Here is a 27,016-nt window from a genome sequence, read left to right on the forward strand (position 1 = left end):
CTAACCTTTTCTTGTTGGCTACTTTCGCTTGTGACACCAAATTATAATGACATAAACACGAGAGCAGATGCCAAAGGATCCTTAGAGTGTGTAGAGCTTGCAAAGACAGGACCTGCCTGGCCTTGAAGACCCCAGAACCTCCTCTGCAGGCATACCAAGTGCTTACTCCTGGGGACATGAGGGCTATGAGGGCTTTTTCTTTTCTTTTCTTTTCTTTTTTTTTTTTTTTTTTTTGCTTTTTCGAGAGAAGGTTTCTTTGTGTAACAGCCCTAGCTGTCCTGGAACTCTCTGTAGACCAGGCTGGCCTTGAACTATCAGAGATCCTTCTGCCTCTTGTCTCCTGAGTGCTGGGATTAAAGGTGTGCATCACCACAACCCTCCCCCCCACACACACACATGAGGATTTATTTGCCCATGAATTGTTTCCTTCCTGAAGTTTTCAAGCCATAAAAGCCTCTGGGATCTAATGGTTTCTGTGACAGTTTGAGACTCTGATGACAGGCAATGGGAAAATCATGACAGGAATCAGAGGATGGGAAACAACAGGGAGGGATTCAGCCAGCTGGGAAGTCCATGTCTGTAATCCCAGTATTCAGGAAGCTTAGGCAAGAGGGTTGAAGGTTAGAGGCTACAGGAAAAGACCCTATTTCAAAAGAACTGAAGGAAAAACAAGAGAGTAATTCTAGAAGAATGTTCCCTTGGTGAAACACCAACCCCATGGTCTGCAGCCTTAACACAGGTGTGAGTCTCACAAGTACCACAAAGGCACAGAAAGGCTCATAGCAGTCAGGTGAGCATGGGCCCATTATGAGCCTTCAGCATTGTCAGAGCAAGAGAGCAGAGAGCTGCTTCAGGTCTGGGATGTTTGTGGTTGAAGGGGGCCTGCCTGGAGCAATTTCAGCTTTCTAATGGCTTTTAAGTCTGCAGAGAGACTACAGAGCCTGGGCACCCAAGTACATTTGTAAGGAATCCTTGGGGTCTATATGGCTGCATGTGGAGTCCCTGGGGCATATCCCCAGACCTCTGTCTTCTAGAATATATGGCTATCACTGTAGGGTGGCCTGGACTGGGCCTTGGTGTGGCCTCCCTCCTATCCAGGCAGACAGACAACACTCTCACCTGTTGAAAGCAGGGTCACTCCTGCAGTGCTCTGGAGGAGGGCCCTAGAACTCAGGTTCTGTGAGTGTACAAGTTCAGGAGGTGGAAATATACCCATGGGATAGAACACAAATCCCTCCTGGCTACTGCCCTCCTATTGCCCTCCCCCCCCTCACTCCCTGTAAGAGCCACTCTTCCTCAGGACGGGGGTCTAGGATTGGAGCCTTTCACCTACCTGGCTCTCCTTGCTCTTGCCTTGGTTGCCCTGCCCCATGCCCCAGTCCTGCCCAGGTCACAGCTGTCTGCTTTGCAGCAGGTGGCAAGAGTGGCTGGAGGTCTACATGGAGACAGGTGTGTACATTCCAGTGTCGCCACCCCCAGCTGCTCAGAGTTGCAGGCCTTGAGGCTGGGAAGGACAGGAGGCCTACAGCTTTGGGGACCTTGGCAGGAGGGATGAAACATGGTGACCTTTCTAGCCTGAGGGCTCAGAGCCACATGCTAATGCTGCTTGGCTTGTGTGTGTGTGTGTGTGTGTGTGTGTGTGTGTGTGTGTCCACAGAGCACCCGTGAGCCTGGGAAAGTTCCCTGGAGCAAGGCTCATTGGCATGTGACTGTTTCCTGTGACCATATGTCCGAAATGCCTACAGGCAAGGGTGCTAGAGGAAGGGGAGTTTCCAGGGTCTGCTGGTGTCCCCTGGAAAACACCCACTCTACCCCAGTCCACAACTTCCATTTTGAAGTGTACAGTGACCCCAGCTATAATTCCAGAACTTAGGAGGGGGAGGGAAGAGGATCAAACATTCAAAGTCATTTTCAACTATATAGAAAATCAAAAAGCCAGATGTAGGGGTTGGACACCATTTTAAAATGTGCAGTGCTGGGCCAGGGAGGTAGCTCAGTGGGTCTGCCTCTAAGTCTAATGACCGGAGTTCAATCCCCAGAACCCGAACGATAGAAAGAGAACAAACTTCTAAAGTTGTCCTCTGACCTCCACACTAAAACTGTGCTCATATATACATACTAAGTAACTGAGAAAAAAATACAGTGTTTATACCTGTAATCCCAACTGAGGCAGGGAGGTTTTAAATTCCAAGCTAGCCTAGGCTACAGAGTAAAGCTACTGTCTCAAAAGGAAAAGCAACCCAAACATATACAGTCCAGTGGCATTGAGCACGTACACAGTGTTGTGCAACCACACGCGCCTGTTGTTCTTGAACCAGAACAGTCTTGTCACCCAGGAAACGGGCCCCCACAAGAGCAGCCACCCCTCCCCCGCAAGCTGCTCTCTGCCTCTGTGGATCTGCCCATCCTAGACATTGCATTTTTAGGACTCCTGTGACACCCTTTAGGTCTGGCTTCTGTTCTTCAGTATCATGTTTTCCAGACTTGTCATGTGGTCTGTGTTCAAGCTTGCTTGCTTCTTTCCTTCTTTTCTTTCTTTGGTTTTCAAGGCAGGGTTTCTCTGTGTAGCCTTGACTGTCCTGGAACTTGATGTGTAGACCAGACTGGCCTTGAACTCACAGAGATCCTCCTGCCTGTGCCTCCCAAGTGTTAGGATTAAAGGTGTGTGCCGCCACTCCCCCCCTTTTTTTCTTTCTTAAGACAGGATCTAGTCTCCTGAATGCTGAGATTATTGGCCACCTGGCCTTCATTTCTCTTTATGGCCAAATGATATTCCACTGAATGGATATACCACACTTTTAAAATTCATTCCCCAGCTTTCACAAGGTATCACCAGTGAGTGGTACTGGTATGAACATCTGTGCAGAACACTTGTTCTGCCTGTTCTTTGTCCCTGTGTTCATCTACCATAGAACACATACAGGACCCCGTTATTTTATTCATGGCTTAATATTCTAACATAATTTGGCTACATGGTTATGGCTTGAAGGGTGGACTGGGCTGACAATCTATAGACATGTGTCTAGAGGTGATCAGGTAGGCCAGGAGACATACGGCATACAAAGGGCTGTTCTCTCATTTCTAAGTTGTTGGTGTGACACTTGTACCGTTAGGACAGAAGGATAAAGGGGTGGTCATTCATCAAACTCCATTTTTTGTTATTTCCTGTCATTTCCTCCTCATGCCAAACAGAAGGATTTGGTGACTCAAACGGTAGCCCTGGCCCTTGAGCATGGTTCTTTCTAGGTTCTTATCCCCAGGCAGGTGGAGATGGGTGGTGCTGTCTGCAGATCACTAGAAACCAGGACACCAGCCACACACATACTGGTATCCCTTTCTATAAGCAGGAACTGGGACTCGGGGAGCTGTACTCGAGCTGTTCTTGAGAGTTGGAAACTGTTTCTCCAGAAGCACTTGGTAGCATGTGTTGAGACAATCCAGCCCCAGCACCACAGAGTAAATAAACAGCTTGTTTTTGAGTGATCCCTGAATATTACCTGGTCTAGGGGCTGTCTAAGAAAGGTGGGTTATCCATCATTCACAGGCCTCAACGCCAAGCTCGGACACAAGCAGTCCAGGCGCAGGAGCCAGTTCTGGCAGGAACAGAAGCAGGGAAGGGCAAGTTGCTCACTGTAAATAGGGTTTTGGGTAATTGACATTGGTGAAGACGATGGGAGCTCACATGGATTACACTGGCCACCACTCTTGGACGGGGACACACACACACACACACACCTTGTGCTGTGTGCCCTTGAAGCCAGGGCCCTGCTGTTTGTCTGGGCTTTTCTCTTTCTACACAGGCCTGCCAGGTAGACAGGGCTCTGAGACTCTGACTGTTCTGCACTTTCATAAAAGCCTGCTAAAATAAGATCACTCAGGGACAGGGCCTCCTGGCTCTCCATCACAAATGTTGACAGGGGGGGAAATGTGGCCAGGTTTCTCTCAAATGTGAAAAATGGGGAGTAGGCATGTAAGGAAATGGAAACCTGGCATCCCTTGATGGCACTGTGACACAGGACAAGGGCCACCAGGTGGTGTCACACCCATGGCACATCAGTTAGTCTCACAGACTGTACTGGAAAGGGGGGGTTGGTGAATTGGGATCACGCTACAAGTCACCAGAGGGGGTTGGGTAAGCAGCCCTGCCTCTTACTCACCACAGGGGAAAGGCACTGTGATGGAGTTAGAGTGATAGTCCCTGAGGACTCTGCATGAGCTGGGGACAGCAGTGGTTCAGCCAGGACCCTCAGCCCAGCAAACGTAAGGTCTCCTCAGGACTTCATAAGCCAAAGGGGATTTGAACCTGAGCAGGACCAGGCCAGTGGCCACTGGCCTGCTATTGGTGACATAAATCTAGTGTCAGTAACCCCAGAGCTTCTCCTAGGAGTATCTGTCCCCTGAAGGGTCCAAATACTCCCGTTCTACCCCCTCCTCTCCTGCCTGGCTCTGGCCCAGCCATATAAAGTTTAAAGGTTTTAAATGCAAATATTTCTCTTTTATAGATGCCAGCTGTCTCCAGAGAGCGTGATTCCTCCCCGCTCAACTTCATTGTCCAATTAGCTTCCCATATCTGAGTACTAGAGAGCTGGGGGGCGGGGGAGCTGGGCTCTGAGCTGGTGGCTCAGAAGGCTGTTGTGGGGGGGGGTGGTTTGGGGATAGCCTGGGTGGAGGGGTGCTTGCAGGGGGAGAGGCCTTGAGTCTGCAAGGTAGGAAGCTGCTCCTGGCTGGGGGTGGGGGTGGAGCTAGGGGCTGGGTCACAGGGTGGAGGCCTGGCCAGGGTTTGGTACAGATTTCGAGGCTGCGGGTGAAGATGCAGGAGCTGGGGCAGTTGGTGGCCAGGACATTCTTCTGTTTAGAGACATAAAGGCAGGCAGCCTGCACACACTGGCTCCCTTCTTCTCCCCTCAAGTGCCCTCTTCCCGCCCGCCTTCCAGCCGTGCGCCACGGCGTCCCCATTCACCGGGGCTCCGAGGCGCTCACAAAGCGAGGCAATTAGAATTGAAAATCTATGCAAAACAGCTGTTAACTGATTGTAAAGGAGTGCAGCTGTGTGCGGGGCGCGGGTGGGAGCCGACGCTGAAAGCGCAGGAAGTGGCGCCGAGGCCCAGGGTTAAGAGGAAAACTCCCCAATGGGCCGAGGGGATCCGCCAGGTCTTAACCCCTTCCTGCTGCTTGGGTGACCTTAGTCCCCAACAGCCATTAGACAGCGCCTTAGATGGAGGAGACCGGGGCTCCTCTCTAGAAAGACAACGGCTGCCTTACGGGCCCTGCTGTCCTCCATCAAGTCCTGGGTCAGGATGCCTGAATTACAGAAGTGTAGAGCCTGCTTGCCAGCCCAGGACAGTCACTGCTGTGAGACAAGGGTCTCCCCGCCCCACCCTCTGGACACTCAGACTGGGCTGGGGAAAACCTGAAACACCACCACCACCAGGTGTTACCCCTTACCCCCCAGAACAGCTTAGTAAAGATAAATGCTGCTTCTCAGGCCCTGCCAGGAGACCTTAGTACCTGGCTGGCCTGTCATTCCAGGCCCACTGCTACCTGAATGGGCGAGGCCAGCCTGAACAGGTGACTCCCAGAGGTAGGCATGGGAAAGCCTTCTAGGATGATAGATTTAAGCAGAGCTTTAAAGAAAGGCCACTGATGTGGGGCAGGGAAGAGAAAGAAAGTGAAGAACGTTGAGGGCTTGGTTGCTTTAGTGGAGAGAGAGAGAGCATGGCCCAGGTGGTGAGGATGGATGGGGGCTGGGCAGACACCTCTCTCTACTCCCCTTCAAGCCCCCTCTCAGCCCAGATGGTTTTCAGGTTACTAAATGTTTATCCAGAGACATCAAGGAAACATAGTTGCCAAAAGACGAAGGCCAGCATCCTGCAGGTCTGCCTTCCTTTCCACAGGGCTTCTCCATGCTGCAGAGGAAGAGCTTGAGTTTAGAGATACCTCCCTCCCCCCCAGCAGCCGAAGGTTTCCTAGTGGGGGGGGGCTTCGGGAATGCTGCCAGCCGTAGTGGCTGTATATGTCAGGCTTGTGTTCCAATTATGGAGCCGGAGGCAGGTTAATTACCATTCTTGGGTCTCCTGATTCTTGAGTAGTGGGGGTCACCACCTGCCTCGCCAGGCCTGGAGGGCACTCCATGACAGGAGCCTAGCAACTCTGTGCTGGGTAAGTGGCTATGTGATCATTACTTCTGGTCTATGGTGGAGTCTAGGGCTCCTGGTACATGGAGGTGCCAGGTGACTAAGAGGAGGTGACAGCCGTCTCTGCTGAGAGCAGCTGGTCGGAGTGGAAAACACACCTGTTAAGTTTTCCTCTTACATCTCTGCTTACCCCCAGAAGGAAGCAAAATAGGAAAGACCCAAGGCAAGACTCCACTCGGCACCCCGGGCTCACTTTAGACAGGGCTGGCATCTGTGCAGGCTGAGATGGGAACCTGATCTTGGTAGGGATGCCTTGAGAGATCACCCTGCCCTCTCTCTCTCACCTTCCTAACCCTGCTGCCTCACTTGCCCGACCTGTGTGCCTCTGGTGGCCATTCTGAGCGGCTACAGTGCAATTTTCAGTTTTGTTTTTGGGGGAAGCCCTTGTGAAATAGCCCCAGGGACTGCATGTCTGTCCAGTGGATAAGTGCCCACACCTGTCCTGGTTCTGAGGTGACATGCTTTTATTTCTGGCAGTCCCTCTAGGCCTGGAAACCCCTCCTGTCTCAGGTTTGAAGTTCATCTGTCCTGGGGAAGGTTTCTGAGGGTGGGATTTGCAGAGACCCAATTTAGCTGTGAGGGGCCAGAGGCTCCTATTCCTATTTTAAGAGGTCCAGCCTGTCAGAACCCTAGGAAGGAGACCTGAGTGATTTTGTGCTGGGGCAGGCAAGCATCATGAGCTAGGAGGTTCCCCACCTCCCAGGACTGCCCCTGGCACTTTTTGTCTCAAATTCTTTCTCAGCCAACTTTCCCAAACAAGTGGGAACTGAAAGAAATCTACGGGGGGGGGGGGCATGGGATGGGGTGAACATATGCTTCTAATTCCAGCACTGAGGAGGCAGAGGCTGGCAGATCTTTGTAAGTTCAAGGCCAGCCTCGTGTCCAGAGTGAGTTCTAGGACAGCCAGGACTATACAGAGAGTCCAAACAAAAACAAACAAGAAACCCACAGAGGGACGTCTGTGTAGTTTAGGCTTGCTGGTGCGGTGGGAGTGGAGCAGCTGCTGAGAGAGGATAAAGGCAGCCAGAGGGAGGTTAGCTCTAGCCTTGGAGTCAGCAGTAGGTTCCATATAGGGTACAGCTCATTAGCAAGGGGCCCTCCACATGGCCTGCAGGAGAGCAATTTCCACCCTTAAACTCAGAGGGCCTGCTCTGGGATTACTGATTTCCTGGGGCAGGGTGTAGTGACAGTGAATGCCATCCATCCCCTGGTGGCTGCCAGCATTTTCTGGCCTGGGTGCATATAGCTGGCTCGCTGCTGTCCCCCTGTGGCCACCAGGAGTGTCTGTCACTCTTTTGCTACCTTGGACAGTCTGGGTTGCACGGACTCCCGGTTGGAGCAACTGGGGAGGATGCCTGTTTCACCTGCATGCTTGTAACCTTGAGCACTTCAGGGCAAGTTCAGTAGAAATACGGATAGCGGGGTGTGGGGGGTGGGGGTGGGAGGAGGACGGACGACGGGACGGGACGGGGACGACGGGACAGCTTTAGTAGAGCTAGAATGTATGAGAGGGAGTGGCCAGCTCTTTAAAAACAAAAAACAGGTGGTAGCTCATAGTGGGCACCCACAAATTTATAGGTTAGCCATCCTGGTCCCCAGCAAACAGGTGAACGAATTTGGCCTCCAGGACACCCCTTCCCAAGGGAGAAAGGTGCGTCAAGATTTGGAGGAAGAGCCCGGTTTTGTTACCCGGGGAACCTGGCCCGCAGGCAGCGCAGCCAGGTGCGAGCTGCTCATTTACATGTCGCTCCCCTCCCCCCCGTAGCCAGTAATCCAGGTGGGAAAGGGGCTGGACCCGCCCGGGAGGTTTTTCATTTTGTTTTTACGGCTCGAGGCCAGTTGTTTCTTTCTCCTGACACCTCCCTGTCCTCCCCTCCCCCTCCTGCGCACGATTCCCCGCGGGTGAAGGCGCCTCTTCTCCGCGGAATCCCCGACTCCCAGGGAGCCCGGTGTATCCGCCGGACCGCGAGCATCGTAAACTTGCAGGGGCCACACTGCCGGGGGTGGCACAAACTAACGCTTGAACCAAAGGCCGTGGCGCGTGTGTGGGGCCAGGGACCGGGTGGCCGCAGGTAGGAGCAGTAACTCGGCCTGCCCTTGCCCGCCGTTTCCCTAGTCGTTTGTGGTCGGCCAGGGGCTTGTGCAAGACTGGCCCGGCGTGCGCCCCCGCCCCGCGGCATCGGCGGCTTCTGCTGGCGCGGGCCCCGAGCGCTGCCCGCCGCCGGCGTCATCGAGAACAGATGGACGGGGGGTGCTGGCGCCCGCGCTCGCTCCCGGCTCTGTCCCGGCTGGCGCGGGAGGGAGGAAAGCGGGGGAGGCGGCGCGCGCCTGTCGAGCACTGCGCGGGCATGTCCCGGGGCAGGTTTGGGGCTGGCAACGCGGTGGAAAGTTGAAACCCGCAGCGGCGCTGGGGTGCCCCCCCCCCGAGGGGTGCGGTGGCCTCTGGGCTTGAAAGTATGAAAGCAGAGGATCAGAGAGCTGTGCAGGGAGGGCGAGCGGGGTCGGGGAAAGACCCCGGGACCTCGCGGCGACCTTGCCACCTCGCTGGCTTCTCCTTACGCGCTGGACTGGGCCGCCCCCGTGACTCCGCGCCTCCCGGGTGGCGGGAGGGGCTATCTTGGGGACCGGTCGTCTGCGCCTGTCGCGTTGGGGGCGGGAAGGCTAGGGCCCACAGTCCCTCTTCGCGCCTCCTGTGGGTGCCGAGGAATTTCAGGACGCTCCCTGAGTCATGCCCGTGAAGTGCCTGGGTGAGGTAGGGTGGGTGGGGGCGCCAGGAATGGGAAGGCGGTGCGCTGGGGCCGGTGGCGCGGTGGGTTGTGCCAGTTTCTGGAGGCGGCGGCCTCGCCTCTGACCGCAACCCCAGCTACTTAATGATGCCCCTGGCGCAGCGGCGCCTCCGTGGACTTCAGCTTCTCAAACATGGGCTCCTCCTTAACTCGACCCCCGCCGTTCGGACTTCCCAAAAATTCCTAAAAACGAGATGGAGACTTTGTAAAACTTTGAGTCAGAGGCTCGCGGCCTGAGGCTTACTATTAAGTGTTTTAGAGTTGGGGGTAATAGGTCATGCATCTTGGAGAAGTAGGGAGGTCAACAGCCTATATTGTGTGGTCCCTTCCACCCAGCACAAGGAAAGGCCTCCTGAGCACTGGGTTTATCCCTCCCCTCGCTTAGTGGGTGGCCAGGTGCCAGGCACTGTTCCAGGCGCTTGGGGAGGCGGCTGTGAGGCTCGGATATGGCAGGCATGCTGTAAGCCACTCCTCCCTACTCTTGGAGATGAGTGGCCTCCAAGGCCTCTGAGATCCCCCGACGGTCCAGCCGGGGTCGCCAGGAGCGCGGGGGCGGCACCTACCCCGCGGGCTGTGACCGCGCTGTGTGCTCCAGGCGGTCCGTCGGTGCGCGCGCGTGCGCTTGCGGCTGAAACCCGACACCTCCCGCCGGCTGAGGTCAGGGCGCCGGGAGCGAGCCGGGGCCGGGGAGTGGGCGGCGTTGCGCTTGGGTGTGTCCTCGGCGGCGACAGCAGCAGGTGTTTCTTGGCCCAGGCCCCGGAAGCTCCACCTCCCCGAGCGGCCGAGCCGCCGCCGCGCAGCCCCGGGTGAGATAAGCAGTTCAGACAAACCCGGGCGACGGTGGCTCCGGCATGTGTCAGGCGCGGCGGAGCAGCGGGGCCCTGGCATGAAAGGTGAGCGCGCGGGTGGGGTGGTGGCGGCGGGGGTTCCCTCGCTCCCCCACCCACCCAAGTTTGTGGGTTCGGGAGGGGCGCCAACGGCTGGGGGCCAGGTCCTGCCGGTGTGAAGGCTAGAAGCGCTGGGCGCGCGGCCGACTCGAAGCCACACTCGGGGTTGCGCGCGCGCTGGGTGCAGCGGGGTCTGCGGCCGCGGAAGTCCGCGGGGAAGTGCGCGTGGGCGGCCCCGGGGCTCGGGGTTGAAACAAAACTTTGGATGGGGCGGGGGCGCCCAGGCAGGTGCTGGGGACCGGGGTGCCTCGTCTGGGATGGCCGCCCGGGGGGCTTCGGCGCCCCCCGCCCGGCCCTTCCCGCTCCGCCTGGATGCGCCTCCCCGCCCCCCCGCGGCCGCGCTGACGGCGAGTGGCCCGCCCGAGTGGAGCCGATTCAATTATATTGCAGCACCAGAGACACCTCGTCGCCCGCCGCCTCTCCGGCAGGCTAATTAAATTCCCTTCGTGGAGGCGGAGCGGGAGCTGGGCTGCCCTCCCCGCTGCCCGCCTCTCTGAGCGCGGGGAGGTGGCGGGGGCCGCTTAGGACCGCGCGGAGTAGGCTTCGGGCCGCAGGTCTAGGCATCTGAGCCGGGAGCGATCAAGGGGCGCCCCCGCGCACCTGCCACCCGGGGTGGGGGTGCCAGCCTGAGTTGGGTCGGTTTGGCGCTTGTAAGCCAGCCTTTGTCTTCTACGTTTAAAGCACACTAAACGCTTGCTAGCCCCTGCGGTGTCTTATCTGCCGCGGTTGGGGCCCACACAGGTTGGGGTTTGAAAACAAAAAAGCGGGACCACCAAATGGAAGAGGTGGGGGGGGAGATCCTTTTGTAAAGGGGGCCTGAACAAAAGGCGCAGCCTCGCTCTAGGAGGGAGCATCGGGCCTAAGCCGATTTCCAGCACCGGGGGACAAAGAGGCAGGAGGTCCTGGCTGGGCGCTTGGCTGTGTCTCAATCTCCTGCCAGAGACTGGTTTACCCCCTCTTCCCTAGGAAGACAGGGCCCCCCTGGCGAGCAGCCTTCCTCTGGGCGTCCGTGTTACTTAAGCTTGGCTACTTAAGTGTTGCTCAGCCTGTGTTTACAGCCGCCCCCACCCGCAGGCGGGGAACCTGAGGCGCTGGCTGTGTCTGACTCAGCCACTCAGTCGCCCCGCCACAGGTGAGGGGGGCCGGGGCACAGGCTCCGACTGGCAGCGTGTGTCATCTGCTGTGCTGGGTGTCACGCCCCACCGGGTGGACCGGAACAGGGTTGCTGGCAGGCTCACTCGACTGGGCTCTGCTGCACAGAACAGAGAAGCTTGCTCAACACTTCTCACAGCCACCGGGTCACGCCTGACCACCTCCTGGGGGGTGCCCTGATGGCTTGGTATAAGGTTGGCTTTTGTCGCCTGGTCTGGCAGTTGGAGCAGAGGAGGCTGGGGGAGGGGGGCGCTAGTGAGCAGCTAGTCAGAGACCCGGGGTCAGCCACGCCTTCGGAAAGGAGGTGGGAGGGCTGTCCTGGCTTTGGGCTCTGTTCTGTCTGCCTAAGGGCAGGCTCTGAACCAGGAAGGCAGAGAGGCCAGAGCAGGCCCTGACCTGTTGGGGGCAGCTATTAGGATCCTGGCCAGTTAGGGTTGGAACGGGGGTATAGTTCCCTTAAATTTAGTATTTTAGGAACTGGGGCCTTATTAGGTCCCGTTTAGCTAACCTTGGGGCTGGCCTGGGGCAATTCTGATGCTCCTAGGTGGTTTTAAATGGGGTTAGGATGGCAGGAAGGTTCCAAAGAAGCCTGACCCTTTGGAAGCCTCCGTTGCTCTTGGCAAAGCTGTCCCCTCTGGCTGGCAGGCAGGCAGGCGGCCTCTGGCTGTGAGTAACTTCCCTGTCTCTGGAGGAAGTTGGAAGCTGCAGATCTCAGAAGGCTATGTGGTTTGAGAACTGCAGCCACCTCGGGGCTCTGCATCTCTGGCCAGAGGAAAGAGAGAAGAGGTCTGCACCACTCTGTGGTAGACCTGGGGCCTGCACCTCCCAGCCCAGCCCACTGAGTCCCTAGCTGCCCTTGACCCTTCAGGCAGGTGTGGTCCATTTCCCTGCTGTGAAGGAGGTCCAGCCTTAGCCCCTTGCTGGTCTCCTCCCCTTCTTAAGAGATGCAGGTGAGTAATAGCCAGCTGCCACTTTTTTTCTTCTTGCCCCCAGGAACCCGCAGGGGCTTGTGGAGTGAGCCAGCAAGGCCGGTTTTTCCTGGCCCCATCTGCAGCCTTGGAATGCCCAGCCTGGGTAACTCCAAAGCCTGGTGGGGTTGGATGGGAACCCTCTGGGGGGAACATGTTAATTACCAGTGTTGTGGCAACAGCCACAAACCCTCCATGAGGCCCAGCCCACTTCTATTCCTTCCCTCCCACTCCTGGGCTCTTGGGGAGAGAGAGCATGTTTAACCTGCAGAGATCCCTGTTTGAGGTGACATTTCAGCTTGGTGGCTGTGCAGCAGACCTGCCGACTCACTTTAATTTCTGCCCCCATGGAGTCTCAGATCTCTATGGCCTGGCCAAGTGCAGCCCGCCAGTGCTGCTGGCTTCTCTTCCCCGCACTGGCCTTTCTCCCCCCAGGCACACAGGCCACAGCCTGGGAGGTGACGTTTCTGAGTGTTCCTGTCAATGAGAATTTATTGAGCGCCTCCTCTGAACCCAGCCTTGCGCTCGATGCTAGGAGGTGTACAGACAGATGAAACGGGAGCGCATCCAACAGCAGTTCTTGGCGGCTGCCAGCGTGCGCTCGGGGGGCCTTTTAATCTGGCTTCTGCAGCTTTTCTCCTCACCAGCTTTTGAGATCTTACACGCCCTCCACCCCTGCCAGGTGAACCTACTTGAGCAGCCCAGTCTGGTAAAGGCCCTGTCCTTGTACAGGTTGCCCCTGGGTCTGGCCAGCTCCAGGTGACACCTGCCCCTCCCTGGTGCCTGTCTCCCTGTGCCCACCTTTTAGGGGATAGCGAACTGAGAACTAGCCTCGGGGAGACTGGGACTCAGGCCTGAAGGAATGGTTATAGGTAACAAGGAAATCTTGAACACCAGAGTCAGTTCTCAGTCACTGTGGAACTGTGAAAAGGGTGTCTGACTGTAAGGGATTCTGGGGAGGGAGCCATCATTAACTGGAGTATGGATGTGTGGAAAGGGAGGCCTCTGGCTCAGGAATGTCATTATTGACTACAGTTTAGAAAACCACTCATACCCAGGCCATGCCTTCAGATAAGTCACTATCTCTGGGGTGGGAGCTGGCATCTGTATTTTGTTGTTTACTGTTTTAAACATTGACTTTTATGTGTATGTATGAATGCCTGCATGTATGTCTGTGCACCACGTGTGTGCAGTACCTTCTTGAGAGGTCAGAAGATGGCATCAGATCCCTTGAAACTGGAGTTACAGTCAGTTAGGAACCCCCCTGTGTGTGGGTTCTGGGAATCAAACCACTGTCCTCTCTTGAGAGCTGCAAGTGCTCTTAACTGCTGAACCATCTCTCCAGTCCCTGTTTATTGCATTTAGTCTAACTATGTAGTTCTGATTGGCCTGAAAAACCAGGCTCTCCTCAAACTCAGGATCTATCTGCCTTTGCTGGGATTAAAGTCAGGTGCTACATCTGGACTGACTTATTTACGTGAGCCTCTCACTGTGTACCCCAGGCTGATCTCTGTCTCTGTTGTTCTGTGATAAGGTCTTGTGATAAGGTCTTCTGGCCGGCCTCAAACTGTGTATCTGAAGATGACCTTGAACTTCTGATTCTCCTGCCTCCCAAGTACTAGAATTAGAGTGTGCCACCACACTTTAGAACCCAGTGGGCAGTCACTCTTCTCAGCTCATCTTGAACTCTTGATCCCCCCCCCTCAGTCCTCCTATTGGAAGACTCACACCCTGTAGATGATGACCTTAGTTGTATCTGGTCTAAGTATGTCCTGAGCCCTTCTTTGTGGGTCTGTGGCTGGTTCCTTAAGTTGTACTTAGTGGGACTTAGGCTCTAGGTCAGAGGGAGGACTACAGATGGGTCCCTGGGCTTGGGAGATGGACACGTGGAAGCCGTGTTTGGGGGAGGCTCAGATGCAGTGATAACATATATCCCAGAGTGGGCAGAGGCCAGCTGCAAGAGAAGGGCTAACACAGCCTGGGAGTAGAGTGGTCAGCTGGCTACTCTGAATTCTCTCAGCCCATGTGTAGCCTTGGTTGTGGACCTCGGCACCCAACTATCAGTGGTCTCCTGTGTCTTGGGCAGGTGACTTGACTATCAAGTGCATGTTACTGGCTGCTTATGGAACACCTGGCACCCATAGTCCCCATAAAGGGTGATGGTGTCCCTGGAATTTGAACACAGATCCCAGGTACTGTCTTCTTGGTGGACAGCAGGGCGACCCTTTTTCTGGGTATAAATAAGCTCTTGTGCCATTCTGCTATGCAGAGTTATCACTGTTGTGGAGTGTCACCTGCCCCTGGGATCTCCAAAACCAGCTGGGGTTCCTGACCACCTCCTGGGGATGCCCTGATGGCTTGGTACAAGGTTGGCTTTTGTCGCCTGGTCTGGCAGTTGGAGCAGAGGAGGCTGGGGGTGGGAGGAGTGCACTGGTGAACAGCCAGCCAGAGACCCCAGGGTTAGCTACTCCTGAAAGGAGGTAGGAGGCCTGTCCTGGCTTTTGGGCTCTGTTTTGTCTACCTAAGGGCAGGCTCTGAACCAGGAAGACAGAGGCCAGAGCAGGCCCTGACCTGTTGGGGGCAGCTATTAGGATCCTGGCCAGTTAGGGTTGGAATGGGGGTGGGGGTGAGGGGAAAGGTATAGTTCCCTTAAACTTAGTCCCTGGCCAGCCAGGTTAGCTAAACATACCCGCCCCTAACTAACCTGCTGCTCCCTTGGGAACCATGGGCTTGACTTCAGGGCTGGGTTTGGGAGGCACTCCAGCACACACTGCCCCTCATCTCTGCACTCACATGGTGAGCCTGTGGCTGCAAGCAGCAATAAAAGGAATCGATCCGTGCGCTTTTGGTCAGAGCCATATTGATGTTGGACAGGTTAAGCCGTCCCAAAGGAAAACCCATGTGTTGAGCTGAGGACAACAGGCTCACAAGTGTGGGCAGGCTGAGGCTGCAGGTGCAGCTTTCGGGGCTCCTTCCAACTAACCCTGGTTTCCCTTTCCTGGGGGTGGGGGTGGGGGCAGGGTTAGGGCCAGGCCCTGGCAGCATCCTGCCACACATTTGGGGCGGGTGTCTTTCCAGGATCTTCCAGGTCAAGCTGGGCAGCCTGGATCCAGGCACTTTGTGGCTAGATGGGGATAAGCTGAGTCTTTGCATACAGATGGGCTCTGGCCTCCTGAATCAGGCCTCCTACTTTGTGGTCAGACATTGGACACATGGGGCAGTATGCCAAGCTCGGAGAAAAGCCAGAATCCAAGTTCTCTCCTGTCCCTACTCCAGATCTCTCCCCAAGGGACAGGTTGCTGGCTAGTGTGAACCAAAGGCCCTGTTTAAAAACTTAGGATGGGAGTGGGTTCTTCCCGCTCAGCTGCTGGTGTGTGTGTGTGTCTTTTTTTTTTTTTTTTTTTTTTTTTTTTTGTCAAGTTTTTGTTTTTGCACTCCATGCATGGATGTTTTTCTCACTTAGTGAGTGCTTGTAGCCCCGGTACTGTTAGGTGCGCACCTCCAGGTGCTGAAACCTGAGGTCAGACAGTTAGGCTAAACCCCATGCCCCTGTACTCTGCCACCTGTTTGGTGGGGAAGTCTGGTTTTCTCACTCCAAGGCTGAGAAAATGGCCCAAGTATCAGCCCTTTAGTGCTCATGTAGCCACCAGTGTTTCAATGACCAGGGACCCATGAACCAGCCTCCTGAATGTCTTAGGTGACCCTTCCCCAGCTTCTCTTTTCCCTGAGTGTATGTCTGGTGAGCAGAACTGTATTATGCCCTAAGGTGGTAACCATTCCTTAGTCCCAGGGCCCCAGACCTTGTCATGTGGGCGCAGTGTGTGCCCCTTAACTAAAGAGCAGCTAAGGTTTCACTAGGCTTGTAAGCCTCCAGGTTCAAGGTGCTGTGCAGCCATCCTGGCTTCTGATGGCTCGCCTTACACTTTGAACTTTATGACAGAAAGCAGTGCACACTTCAGGTTTTTGTTTCTTTTGGGGGGCTGGAGTGGGGGTGGGGTGAGCATGAAAATGACAGCTTTGTGCATTTGAGGCATCTGCCACAGAACTCTATCACCAGCGGCACCCCCCACCTTTTAAAGATTTATTTTCATTTTATGTGTATGAGTGTTTTGCCAGCAGGTATATATAGATGCACCATGAGCATGTGGTGACCTCAGAGGCCAGAAGAAAGTGTCGGATTCCCTAGACTAGAGTTAGATGGTTGTGAACCACCATGTAGGTTCCAGGAACCCAACTCAGGTCCTCTGCAAGAGCGGCAATTAGTGCTCTTAACCACTAGGCCATTTCCCCAACCCCGCTTTTGGGGGGACATTTTTGTTTGGAGAGAGATTCTTCTGTAGCTTGGACTGGACAATGATAGCCAACTGACTGTGTAGCAAAGATGACCTTGAACTTTAAGCCTTGTATTAGAATTGCAGTATCTGCAAATTCACCCTGCTTATTAGGAATTGGGACTTTTCCCTAGGGTATTGCTTTTTGTGGTGGCCCTCTCTCCTGGTGTTAGGCAGCAGTTGCTGTCCACGGTTACCTGCTGGTTGTAAGGGAACTTTGCAGGCCACTACAATGTTCAGTAGGTTATGGTTGTAAATGCATTTTTGATTCTTGATATTTTCTGCTTGTGATACAGCTCCGGTGTGACCGTAAGTCTAGGAGCCTCGGTCTTACTTGTTACTTTGTTTTGTTTTGCTTGAGACAGTATCTTACTGTGTAGCCCATGGCTGGCCTGAAACCCACAAGAGATCCACCTGCCTCTGTCTCCCTACTGTTTGGGGTAAGGTTGTGTGCCACCATGCCTAGCTGTGTCAAGCTAGATCCCATGGAATAGACTCGAGAATTCTGGGAGGTAAGCCTGGGGCATTCTGGGGAGTAGGCTGGGAGATTCTGAGAAGTTGACTGGAAGTTTCATGGTGTCCATACCTTATGCACAAAGTGGGACTTGTTTGTTGAATAAGTTTGAGAAGGGAATGTGGAGGTAAGCCCTTTTAGAGACTTAAGACAGGTTTAACAGCCCTGAACCAAAACCCCTAAACACTCCAAAATCATAACCAGTTGTAAACACTAACACAGCTCCACAGTAGAAATTTATACTGTGAAACTTCTGTTCTTCAAATTATTAAAATTACTATGCATGGCTGGGGATGTGGTTTAGCAATGGTGACTGGTCTGGCATGCTGGGGGCCATGGGATCACTTCGGGCTTGGGACTACTGGCATATACTGTTCACAGAGGATGCAAGCAAAGTTCCCAACACCTATGAGGCGGCCTCCCCTTATCACCACTGTAACCCCCGGGGGATCCAGTGCATTCGCTATTCTGAATGCCTTAAGCACCTGTGCATGCACGCACATATAAATAAAAAGTAAATAAACTTACTTTAGGCCATGTGTCTTTGTGTGTAGAAAGCATCTGTGGGTCTTTGATGTATGTAGACTTGAATTGCTTCTCCATGTTAACTCCCAGAGAACGTGCAGGTATTCCAACATTGAAAGGTCACTCACTGCCATAGCTTCTGGTCCCGAGTGTTTCAGTTCAGGACAATGCAGCCTGCACTGCCACAAATGCATGGTGGTACAGGAGCTACCTTTGCTGGCTCTCCACCTGCCCTGGGGTGGAGGTGCTGATGAGGGAAGTTGATCCTACAATTAGCCATCGATTAGCCATCCGTGAGTGTCTTCTCCCCACATGGGAACCTCTGTTAGGCTAGGTCCTGGGGAACTGCACTAGGCTGTCCTGTGGCAGGGTAGGGCAAAGTCTGTCTGGTTTATACAGCCAACTCATCTTGCCAGAGGTTCCCAGTTAGAATTCTGTAGGATGTGGATTTGCTTACACTGCCAAGATGATTTGGGTTATAGGTGGTTGGGTACTCAGGTGGAGAAAGAACACATGCAAGCTGGAGAATGACCCATTTATCCTGATTTGTAGCTGTTTGTGAAGGAAGTTTTTCTCTGATGGAGGAGACCATCCTTGCCTAAGAGTCCTTGGGTGTTTTTTTGTTGTTTTGTTTTTTGTTGTTTGTTTGTTTCCACAGTGAGACATTTAATATCTGGACGTGGTGTATTGGGTTTTGAAGATGGTAGAAGAGTCCTACTGAGACAATGTTCTGGAGCTTTCCTTCCATCCCTGAGTGACTTTATCCTGGATAGAGGATACTGGGGAGGGGCACTACTCAGGAGTGGCTGCTCACAGAACTTTTGCATGGGTCAGTAATCTAGGGTCATGCACACTGTTTACACACAAGCCCCTGTGTGGTACAGCACTAGGGACCCAGCTGCCACTTTGAACAGCTGGGAGAATGGACCTTTGTGTCTAGGCAAGCAGGCTGCCCTCGAGATACATCCCAGCCTCAAAATGGATCTTTTTTAACTTTAAATTTACGTTTCTTTATTTAGTTTGTGTGTGCACCACTGTAGTGTGTGTGTGTGTGTGTGTGTGTGTGTGTGTGTGTGTGTGTGTGTGTGTGTGTCAGAGGACAACTTGTGGGAGTTGGTTCTCTCCTTGCACCTTCAAACTCAAGTTGTCAGGCTTGGTGGTCAAGCACCTTTCTGCCGGACCAGGAACAAACCTTTGGAAGAACAACCTAACTGTATAAACTGGGGCTAGTCCAGAGTCTGATTCGAGTGACAGGTGAATTTGGGTTGAGAAGAGGGATCCTCCTGGGTGGGCCCTTCCCCTACTTCCTCTTGAGTCCAGGAAAGAGTCAGCATGATAGCAACATGGAGCCTGAGGGGCCTAGTGGGATCCTGTGTCTCCAGCTACTGGACTCTGCATACTGCCCTGGCTGCTTGTGAGGCCAGAGCTGGAGAGTGTGTCTACCTGAGACCTAAAGACAAGTATTGGGACCCCTGATTCTTGGATTTGTGGTTTTGAGGCTTCAGAAGCTTGAAAGAAACTGAATCTTCGTTTAGACAGAAATCCTGTCTTACTTAGGATGTTCCCTCCGAGTTCTCATATAAAAAAACATAATGCAACACTGGAGCATTTACACTCAGGCTACTGTGTCCCATGTAACTAGAGTAAGCAGATTGTGGTCATCTCCTCTGTCCCCCCCCCCCTTCTTTTTTGAGCCAGGGTTTCTCTGTGGCTTTGGAGGCTGTCCTGGAACTGGCTCTTGTAGACCAGGCTGGTCTCGAACTCACAGAGATCCGCCTGCCTCTGCCTCTCAAGTGCTGGGGTTAAAGGCGTGCACCACCATCGCCCAGCCTGCTGCTCCCCATTTTTGGATGGGGAAACTGTGGATGACCCTCAAAGGCTGCCCAGCCTGTGGCAGAGCTGTTGGCTGGCTGGGACCTAGGGGTTTTGATGCAGACCACAGCTTCCATTAGGGTGTATACCTACCTTCTGGCTAGTAGGAAGCAGCCTGGCCAGGCCTTGCTACCCCCAACCCTCCTTCAGGGATCTGCCTCTGGCACCTAGCACCTATTGATATGCTGAGAAGTGGCTGGTGTGTGTCCTGCTCTCTAGCTGTGGGCTGGGGACGGAGCCTCTGGGGAGAGGCTTTGGGTTAGGACTTCTGTCCCAACTAGTCATATAGTCCCCTGGGTCTGCTCAGCTTCCTCTAGCCAAAACAGGAAGTGGGAGTGAAGGGCTGCCTTGATGGGGCCTAGGAGGAGTCCCTGGGGAGCTGGGCTTCACATGCCTGTAGCCTCCCATCAGGTGTGGACCACTCAGGGCCCTGGCCGTGACCTGCTGGCTCCTGGCCTCTGTCCCATGGAAACTTGGAGACACATAGCCTCAGTCCTGGACAGCTTGGGCATTCCTTTTTGGGACTTGGGGAGGAGGCCAGCAGTGTTTGCTAAAAGGGCTCTTTGTGACCTATGAGGCCTGAAGGTGCCATGGGCCACATGGGAGCTCACTGCAGTGTGCAGAAACTGCTGCTGGGAGATGTTGCCTGCCACCCCAGAAGCTCACTGTCTATCTTCCTTGTCCCTCTGTCACAGGCATGGCATGTGGTGGATTCCCCAGGGTATCTATCTGTACTGTCAGGGCCAAGTGCTACTAAAGGGTCTCTGAACCTTACTTGAACCATTCTCCAGCATCCTTTCCTGCCTAATGGTGCCAGTTCAGTGGTACAGGACAGAGCAAACATACTCTGAGCCTAGAACAAGGTGTGGCTCTCTTCCAGCCTCAGTTGCCCTCTGGGTAAAACATCTGACTGGATGGGGGAATGGCAGAGCCTCCATATCCAGGAGGCAGTGTGGGCTAGAGACAATAGGCACACTGAGGACAGGACAGAGTGAGGTCCCTAGTCCCTGCCCCTATTGTTAGCAGCCGCTGGCAAGGGGGCTAGTAGAAGGACAGGATCAGCTCTGTCTACTGAGCTGTATGACTGGCAGCCTGTCTTACCTACCTGTCACTCAGGTTGGTTTGTAGGATCTTCTGATGTGACGGGCACCGGCAGGTAGGCAGCGCTACTAGTATGGAAGCCATGTGCGTACACCTGGCTGGCTCCTAGCTAGTTCTACAGCCTGCTGCTGTTACATTGCCATCAGGCTCCAAACTGTTAGTAGCCTCAGTAACCCTAATTGCCGGCTTCCCAACATCAGTGGCCTTTTTCTCTGGTGGGTTTTTGATGAGCTGGTGTGGGTGGCTCTGCAGCCCTTCTTCTGCCCACTCCAGGCTTCTCACATACAGCAGCCACTTAGAATAATCGCGTCAAATGTCGTTGCCATCTGTTGCCTGACTTATATCCCTGCTGCTGCCTAAGAACCGCCAAGAGTCCTGATCTGTTGCTTTGTACCTCATCAGGTGATTCTCAGTGGCCTTTGTCAGCTGGCCGAGTACTGGCCGAGCACAGTGCCTTCCTTTCTTGTCTTCCCTCCCGAGGCTGTAGAGCCTTGTGGCTCTTTGCTTCCTCTGGCCCTCCCTCCCTTACTTTGTTGTGCTGGGCCCTGCACTCAGGGCCTCTCCACGCCATGTAAGCTCTGCAGTGTTGCACTACCTCCTCAGCCTCCTTACTACTGAGTGAGGTGGGTTCTCACTCAGTCTGGGTTGGCAATGAGCCTGCGGTCCTCGTGCCTCAGCCCTCTGAGTAGCTGGAGTGACAAGTCTGTACACCATTCCTTTGCGCCCTTTTGAGCTACTCATGTGTGGACCTCTCATCACTCTGTACTCAAGTTTTTATGAACAGTAAGTTAACAGGGCCTTTGACAGTCTGGTGGTGGGCAGCGAGAGGCTGAGGAGTATCAGTAAACCCAAGGTGTCCCCTACGTCCTCTTCCCTACTGTGGCTGCAGGGAACCCCAGAGGCTGCTTAGGCATTAACAGTACTCCATGCCATGGGTAGCCTCTCCTGCCTCCCTCATTCTGCCTGGCAGTCTTGTTCCCCTTTGACCCCCAGATCAGAGCCCCTATCATATCCAGGCCACCCCCACTTGCCTACTGTTTTTTCTGCTTTCAGGGTCTAGGGTCAGGAGCCACCATCTGCTTTGTTTTCCCTTCTCTGATGCCTTGGGGGGGGGCGTTCCTGAGGGAACTCACCTTGAGAGCAGGAGTGAGCAGTGCTTAGCAGCCTGGGGGTAGCTTCGCCATTGAACATGGCAGGCCTCCCTGCCCCCACCCTTGGAGAAGCTAGCTGCCTCACATGGGTGCTCTCAGAATAAGCCGGCAGCACACATAATAATGAATTTATTATGAAGCCGTCCAGGCTCCGGGGATCACGTGGCACCCCACGCTACTGCAGCCGCCAGGTCCCTGCATCAGGGTGACCCCAGCCTTGTTAGAGCTGCAGAAGCATCACCCTCAGGGTAGCAGGGATCACAGGGGAGGGCGTGGGGCCTGGGCTGGGCCTGCCCCTGTCTGTTCACAAACATTTCAATGTGTGGTAATGAAAAATGACGAAGGGGGGCAGATATAGCATCCAGGTCCATACTGCCTGAGAGCTTGGCTCTGCTGGGTGCAGCTTCCTGGGTGTAATTACCCCAGGGTGAGGGGCTGCTGGGGGAGGAGGGGGCAGATTGGTGCTTGAACTGGGCCTCCAGAAAATTCATCTCAGCTATTAGCTGGTAATTACAGAGCAGAAGGAGCAAGCCTGAGGTCTGGTGCTGGGAGGAGCTGGGATGAAAGGGACGGTAATTACGGCCTCAACAGGAGGGAGGCTGGGCTGATTAATAACTCCTGACATACAGCAGGAGGAAAGTGGCATTGGAGACCCCCCAACCCCCCCTTCAAGCCCGCTGGGGTCAACAGTGCAGGACCAGAGTGAGGTGAGTTGGACAGTGTCGCCTGCCTGATGCCCTGGGGTGGGACCTTCTTTGGCAGTGCCTGAAAGCACTGATGCTTCTGGTTCTGGCCGTGTTAGAAACCTATGCAGAGAAACGGGAGAAAGTGCTGTATGTGGGGCAGGCAAGGCAGTACACCAGGCAGCCTGGCTGTCCCAGGCCGTTTTGTGGGTACTCCTAGTGGCTTCTGGCAGAAACCCAAGCTCTCAGCTCTGGGTTCCGGATGAATCCATAGAGAAGAAAGCTGAGGCTGAGTTGAGAGTGAATGTTTGGATGAGCTTGGGTAGAGTGAGTGGCACAGGAGGCCACCTAGATCAGGCTCAGTTTGCCACTTAGCTGCTCATCTGTAGAGCGTGGGCTGTGCAGGCAACCAACGCCTGGCCTCATCCATCATGGCCCTTGCACCACAGAGCTTATTCCCAGCTGTTAGGATAATGAATTCACATGAGGTGATCTCATAGATGAGGGTTCAGTCAACGGCTGGGAGCAGGGAAGTTAATAAATACCCCCTAATGAGGGCAGGGAGAGCAGGCATCCTGTGCCCACCTCTCCCCTTCTGCTGCCCCTGCCCACCACACCTGAGCCTCCATGGATACTGGTACCTGCCTGTTGGGGATGGCTTGTCTTTTGAGGGAAACAGACACAAAACAGACACCAGCCCTGATGGGTTTAGGCCAGTGAGTAAAGGGACTCTTGAGCTCCCCCAGTTTGGCAGTGTATCCTCTTTGGTACCCGAAGCTGTTCCCTGCCCCTCCCCCACCAACCCCATGTGCGCATGTGAGGAGTGATGCTAATTTTAGACTCCCCCTAATGAAGCGGCTCATTTGGAATTCTATTTTAAGTGACCTGACATCAGAGCAGCTTCCCAGGCTGGGAACATGCTGATACCTCCAGGACCTAGGCTTGGGGGACCCCCGCAAGAGTGGGAGGGAGGGCAGTTATGCCCTGGACCTGAGACTGCTGGAGGCCCCAGGAGTGGGTCCCTGGCTCTTGACTGGTGGTGGGGTACCTGTCTGGGTCCCCTATAGGAGCATGATGCGGACACTGGTACAGGGGTGGTCCTGCCTACCATAAATTCCATTCTCTACCAGCTCTCTGCCATCCTGCCCCTAGGCATCCTGAAGGTCCCCACGGTGACACTTTTACCTCCTCGGATTTGGGGGGATAGGCCTGCAGCTGTACAGTGAGCTGCAGATCTCAGCATCTCTATTTGCCTTGGTGTCCGCCTGGTGTGGGGAGCTGGGTCTGAGGCAGCTTGTGTCACACATAGCAATATGCTGGAGTAAGTGGTCCCAGCCCTACTCTGACCCACCTTTGTGCTAGATCTATCCACTCATATCTGTGAAATGAGTCCAAGGACACCTTCACTGAATGAATGGAATGTTGGGGTGGAGGCAGGTGCTTGGTGGATTGGAGGTGTGTGGTGGCACCCGAAGTAACTGTGCAGTCAGTGTTGGTGGATGCTAAGGCTCAGGTCTGTTTGCAGATTGGCATTTCTCGGCTTACTGAGGTTAACAGCTCATTTCAGGCCCTGTGCAGCATAGTAAACTGCCCCAAAGTTGGTACGGTGAGTGGGGCAGCACTTCCTAGTGCCTGGAGTCTCTGTGGGTCAAGGACTGTGAAAGCGGGTCTGGCTCAGGGTCATGGATGAGACCCACAGGGTGGCCTTCTAAATGGTGGCTCTGCCAAGAACTGTGGGAGCCTCTTCTCTGGCATTGTGGCTTGGGTGTTGTCTATCTGCCCAAGGGACTGGAAGGCAAGAAGGGCTTCACCAGGAGCTGCAGTTGGCTGTATCCTTTGCTGCCATCCCCTCCCACCTGGGATAGATTGGAGATGAAGGGGAGATAGGACCCCAGACTGGCCTAAGCAGTGACAGGTGCTGCATCATTTGTGTTAACCCCAATGGGGCTTGGGTACATGTAGAACTCGGTTTCCTTCCTGTAATATGGGAACACTTGTGCAGGCCTCTTGGGTGCTGTTGCCGATGACTGGTAGTCCCACGCCCCGTTACTATCAGCAGCTTGTTGTGTTGTCTCATTGGTCATTTCAGCTCTGTGCCCCAGACCCTGCCTCAGTCTCCCTCCTCAACACTTGGGTCTGGTGGCACCCTGCATATGACGCTTTGGGGTGTTCTCTGTAGGCTTGGTTCTGGAGAGCTGATCCAGGGGCCAGCATCATTGGGATGCCCTCACACCCATGGGGCCAGTTTAACTGTGGGAATGGGTCTGCTGTCTGCAGCGCTGGCTGTGCTCTGCTCTTGTGGCCTTCGGCTCTTGGTGCATGCTGCTGCAGCCCTCCTGGTGCTGGCGCTCTGCTCTCTGGGTGACACTGGTTCTTCTTTTCCTGTTTCAGGCATGAGCCATGAGCCCAAGTCCCCTTCAGTAGGGATGCTTTCCACGGCGACCAGGACCACCGCCACCGTCAACCCCCTCACCCCCTCACCACTCAATGGCGCCCTGGTACCCACCGGTAGCCCGGCCACCAGCAGTACGCTGTCGGCCCAGGCCGCGCCATCCTCCAGCTTTGCTGCTGCGCTGCGCAAGCTCGCCAAACAGGCAGAGGAGCCCAGAGGTAAGAGGCGCCAGGCCGCCAGCTCATGGGATGCCCCTGCCTGCCCGCAAGTGCATCTCTCTGGCTGGCATGGCCTTAGGAGACAGTTGTCTGTGCAGCCTATAGTGAACCTGCATGTCCCCCACTGCCACCACCACTACGTCCAGGCAGGACTAGCCTGGGTGCTGCTGTCATCATAACTCTGGCCCTGACCCCAGCCCTGTACCCTGCTTCACTGTGCCTTCCTCTCTGCCTGCCTCCTTAGCTTCAGTGGCCACTGTAGGAGCTCATTGGTGGGCAAGTGGATTTGCTGTGGGGGAGACCTGTGGTAGATTCTGAGAGTGGCTGTGCCCCCTCAATCCCTGGTCTGGCAAAGCCAACCCCACCATAACCTATATCCTTGTGGCTGGCTCTCTTCCTTGTGATAGGGTGGGTACATCCCCTAGAGGGACCAGAGATTTGCCTCCTGAGCTGGGACATACTGTGTTGCTTTGGGCAGAGACTGATCCTTTCTGAATTTAATCTTCTTGTTGACACACAAGGCTCTCTTTAGGCCCCCTTGGCTCTGGTTTTGGGACACTTGTGCCTGTGTTGATATGCTGGTCAGGGACTGCCAATGGCACAGATGGGTCAGTTTATGCCTGCACACTTGAGCCCTTTGGATTCTGGCACCTCCTGGACTTAGTGCTCAGAGGCAGGTAGCCAAAGCATGGGGACCCAGGTGCAGTCTGCTTTGTCTCAAAGTCACAAGGTCCGGATCCTGGGGATGCTGCATGAGTCGTCAGTGGCCTTGCTTATACTCAGGCTTCTTGCAGAGGAATGAATACCTCTTGCAGAGGTATACTCTGGATGTGTAGGCCAGGGTTTCTTGGTTTCCCAATCTTCTCTGCCCTGGGTGCTAGCAGAGGTGGAGGCATGCCTGGAATGACAGTAGGGGTACCAGAGCAGGAGGGAAGGTGGCCCACCTCCACCCAGTGCAGGCCTCTCTGTCTACCCAGAGAGGAAGGCTGTTGGTAAGGACCACACCTGAGCCAGCCCACCTTTGTTGTTTGCTAGCCTGGTTCTGGTGAACCTGAGGAAGAAGCTGAACACACTTGCTGTCCTGGGCTGTCCCAGCATCCAGTGTAATCCTAGGAACGGTTGGCAGGCCAAGTGCCAGAGGCTGCCGGCCTCCGTGAATGGAAATACGGTAGACAGTGGACAACAGGTGCAGTGTCCACCAGGCCTGCCCTCTCTTGGCTGTAACCTGGGCACCTGTTGCCTAGGAACATTGTACCACATTGGGACAGGGTGGGTGGGGCTGGCAGTGCTGCTGACTAAGGCTTGTGTCTGCTGGCTTGTCTCCTGAGTCTTCCCCATGTGCAGATGGGGACCTCAGGCCATGAGTGCTTGGTGTCTATGGACACAAGGTAGCCTGGGAACCCCGGAACATCCTGGCATTGACTCGTGTTTAGCCGGGCCAGGCCCCTTGTCTGCTACCTTGCTGGAAACTGTGGGTATCTTGACAGCACAGTGAGGCGAAGGCCTACCCCTAGTTTGCTTGTCCTCAAACTACCCCTAGTTTGCTAGTCCTTGTGTTGCTAGGAGGACCCTTAGCCATTCTTCACCACCTCACCTTGGACCAGGCTGTTGAATTGGTGGCATTGCTGGGATGGTGTGTCATACAAATACTAAAGCTAAAGTTTAGAGGGGTCACATAGTAAGTTCATTGTCAACAGTACTGAATCCTCCTGTCTGCTGCTGCTTCTGGTTGCTGAGAAGTTTTGAGAAGACTTGGATAGCTATAACTAGGATTCTCAAGCAGTTCTGGAAGGAGGAAGCTCCTTATTCAGTACCTACCAGCATGGTGCAGGGGGACTAGGTTTGAGGGCTGTGGAGGGCTGAATTTCCCTCCTGGGCTTCTGACTGTCAGTTTATTGGAACTCTTGGCCAGGCAGGTGCTCCCAGACTACTTCACTCCCCAAGCCATATTGTCAAGTTTGTTGTTGTTTTTGAGACAGGGTTTTTCTGTGTAGGCCTGGCTGTCCTGACTCTCTGCCTCCACGGGGCTGGGATTAAAGGCCTGGGTCACCGCCACCTGGCTTAAATATTTTCTGGAGAATACAGGGTGTCTTGTAGCCCAGGTTAGCCTGGAACTGTTTGTGTAGCTGAGGGTGACCTTAAGTTTCTGATCTTTTGACGGCTGCCACACCCAGTTTAGGAA

General features: G+C 54.6%; 1 protein-coding gene across 9 annotated transcripts in view; it reads left to right on the forward strand.

The window, feature by feature from the left end:
• Positions 1–27,016, forward strand: part of Gse1 (Gse1 coiled-coil protein) — a 344,296-nt gene that overhangs the window by 290,227 nt on the left and 27,053 nt on the right. For 4 of the 9 annotated variants that reach the window (XM_027410721.2, XM_027410725.2, XM_027410723.2 and 1 more), the window contains one exon: positions 24,616–24,834. The exons of 3 other annotated variants lie outside the window; for them this stretch is intronic. In XM_027410721.2, the coding sequence (XP_027266522.1) occupies positions 24,616–24,834 (219 nt within the window). Of the gene's footprint in view, positions 1–9,711; positions 9,874–24,615; positions 24,835–27,016 lie in introns of those variants that run through there. 2 more of the 9 variants (XM_027410724.2, XM_035442721.1) reach the window with 2 other exon arrangements.

The sequence above is a fragment of the Cricetulus griseus genome, chromosome 3 (genome assembly GCF_003668045.3).
Source record: "Cricetulus griseus strain 17A/GY chromosome 3, alternate assembly CriGri-PICRH-1.0, whole genome shotgun sequence".
NCBI classification, from domain to species: Eukaryota; Metazoa; Chordata; class Mammalia; order Rodentia; family Cricetidae; genus Cricetulus; species Cricetulus griseus.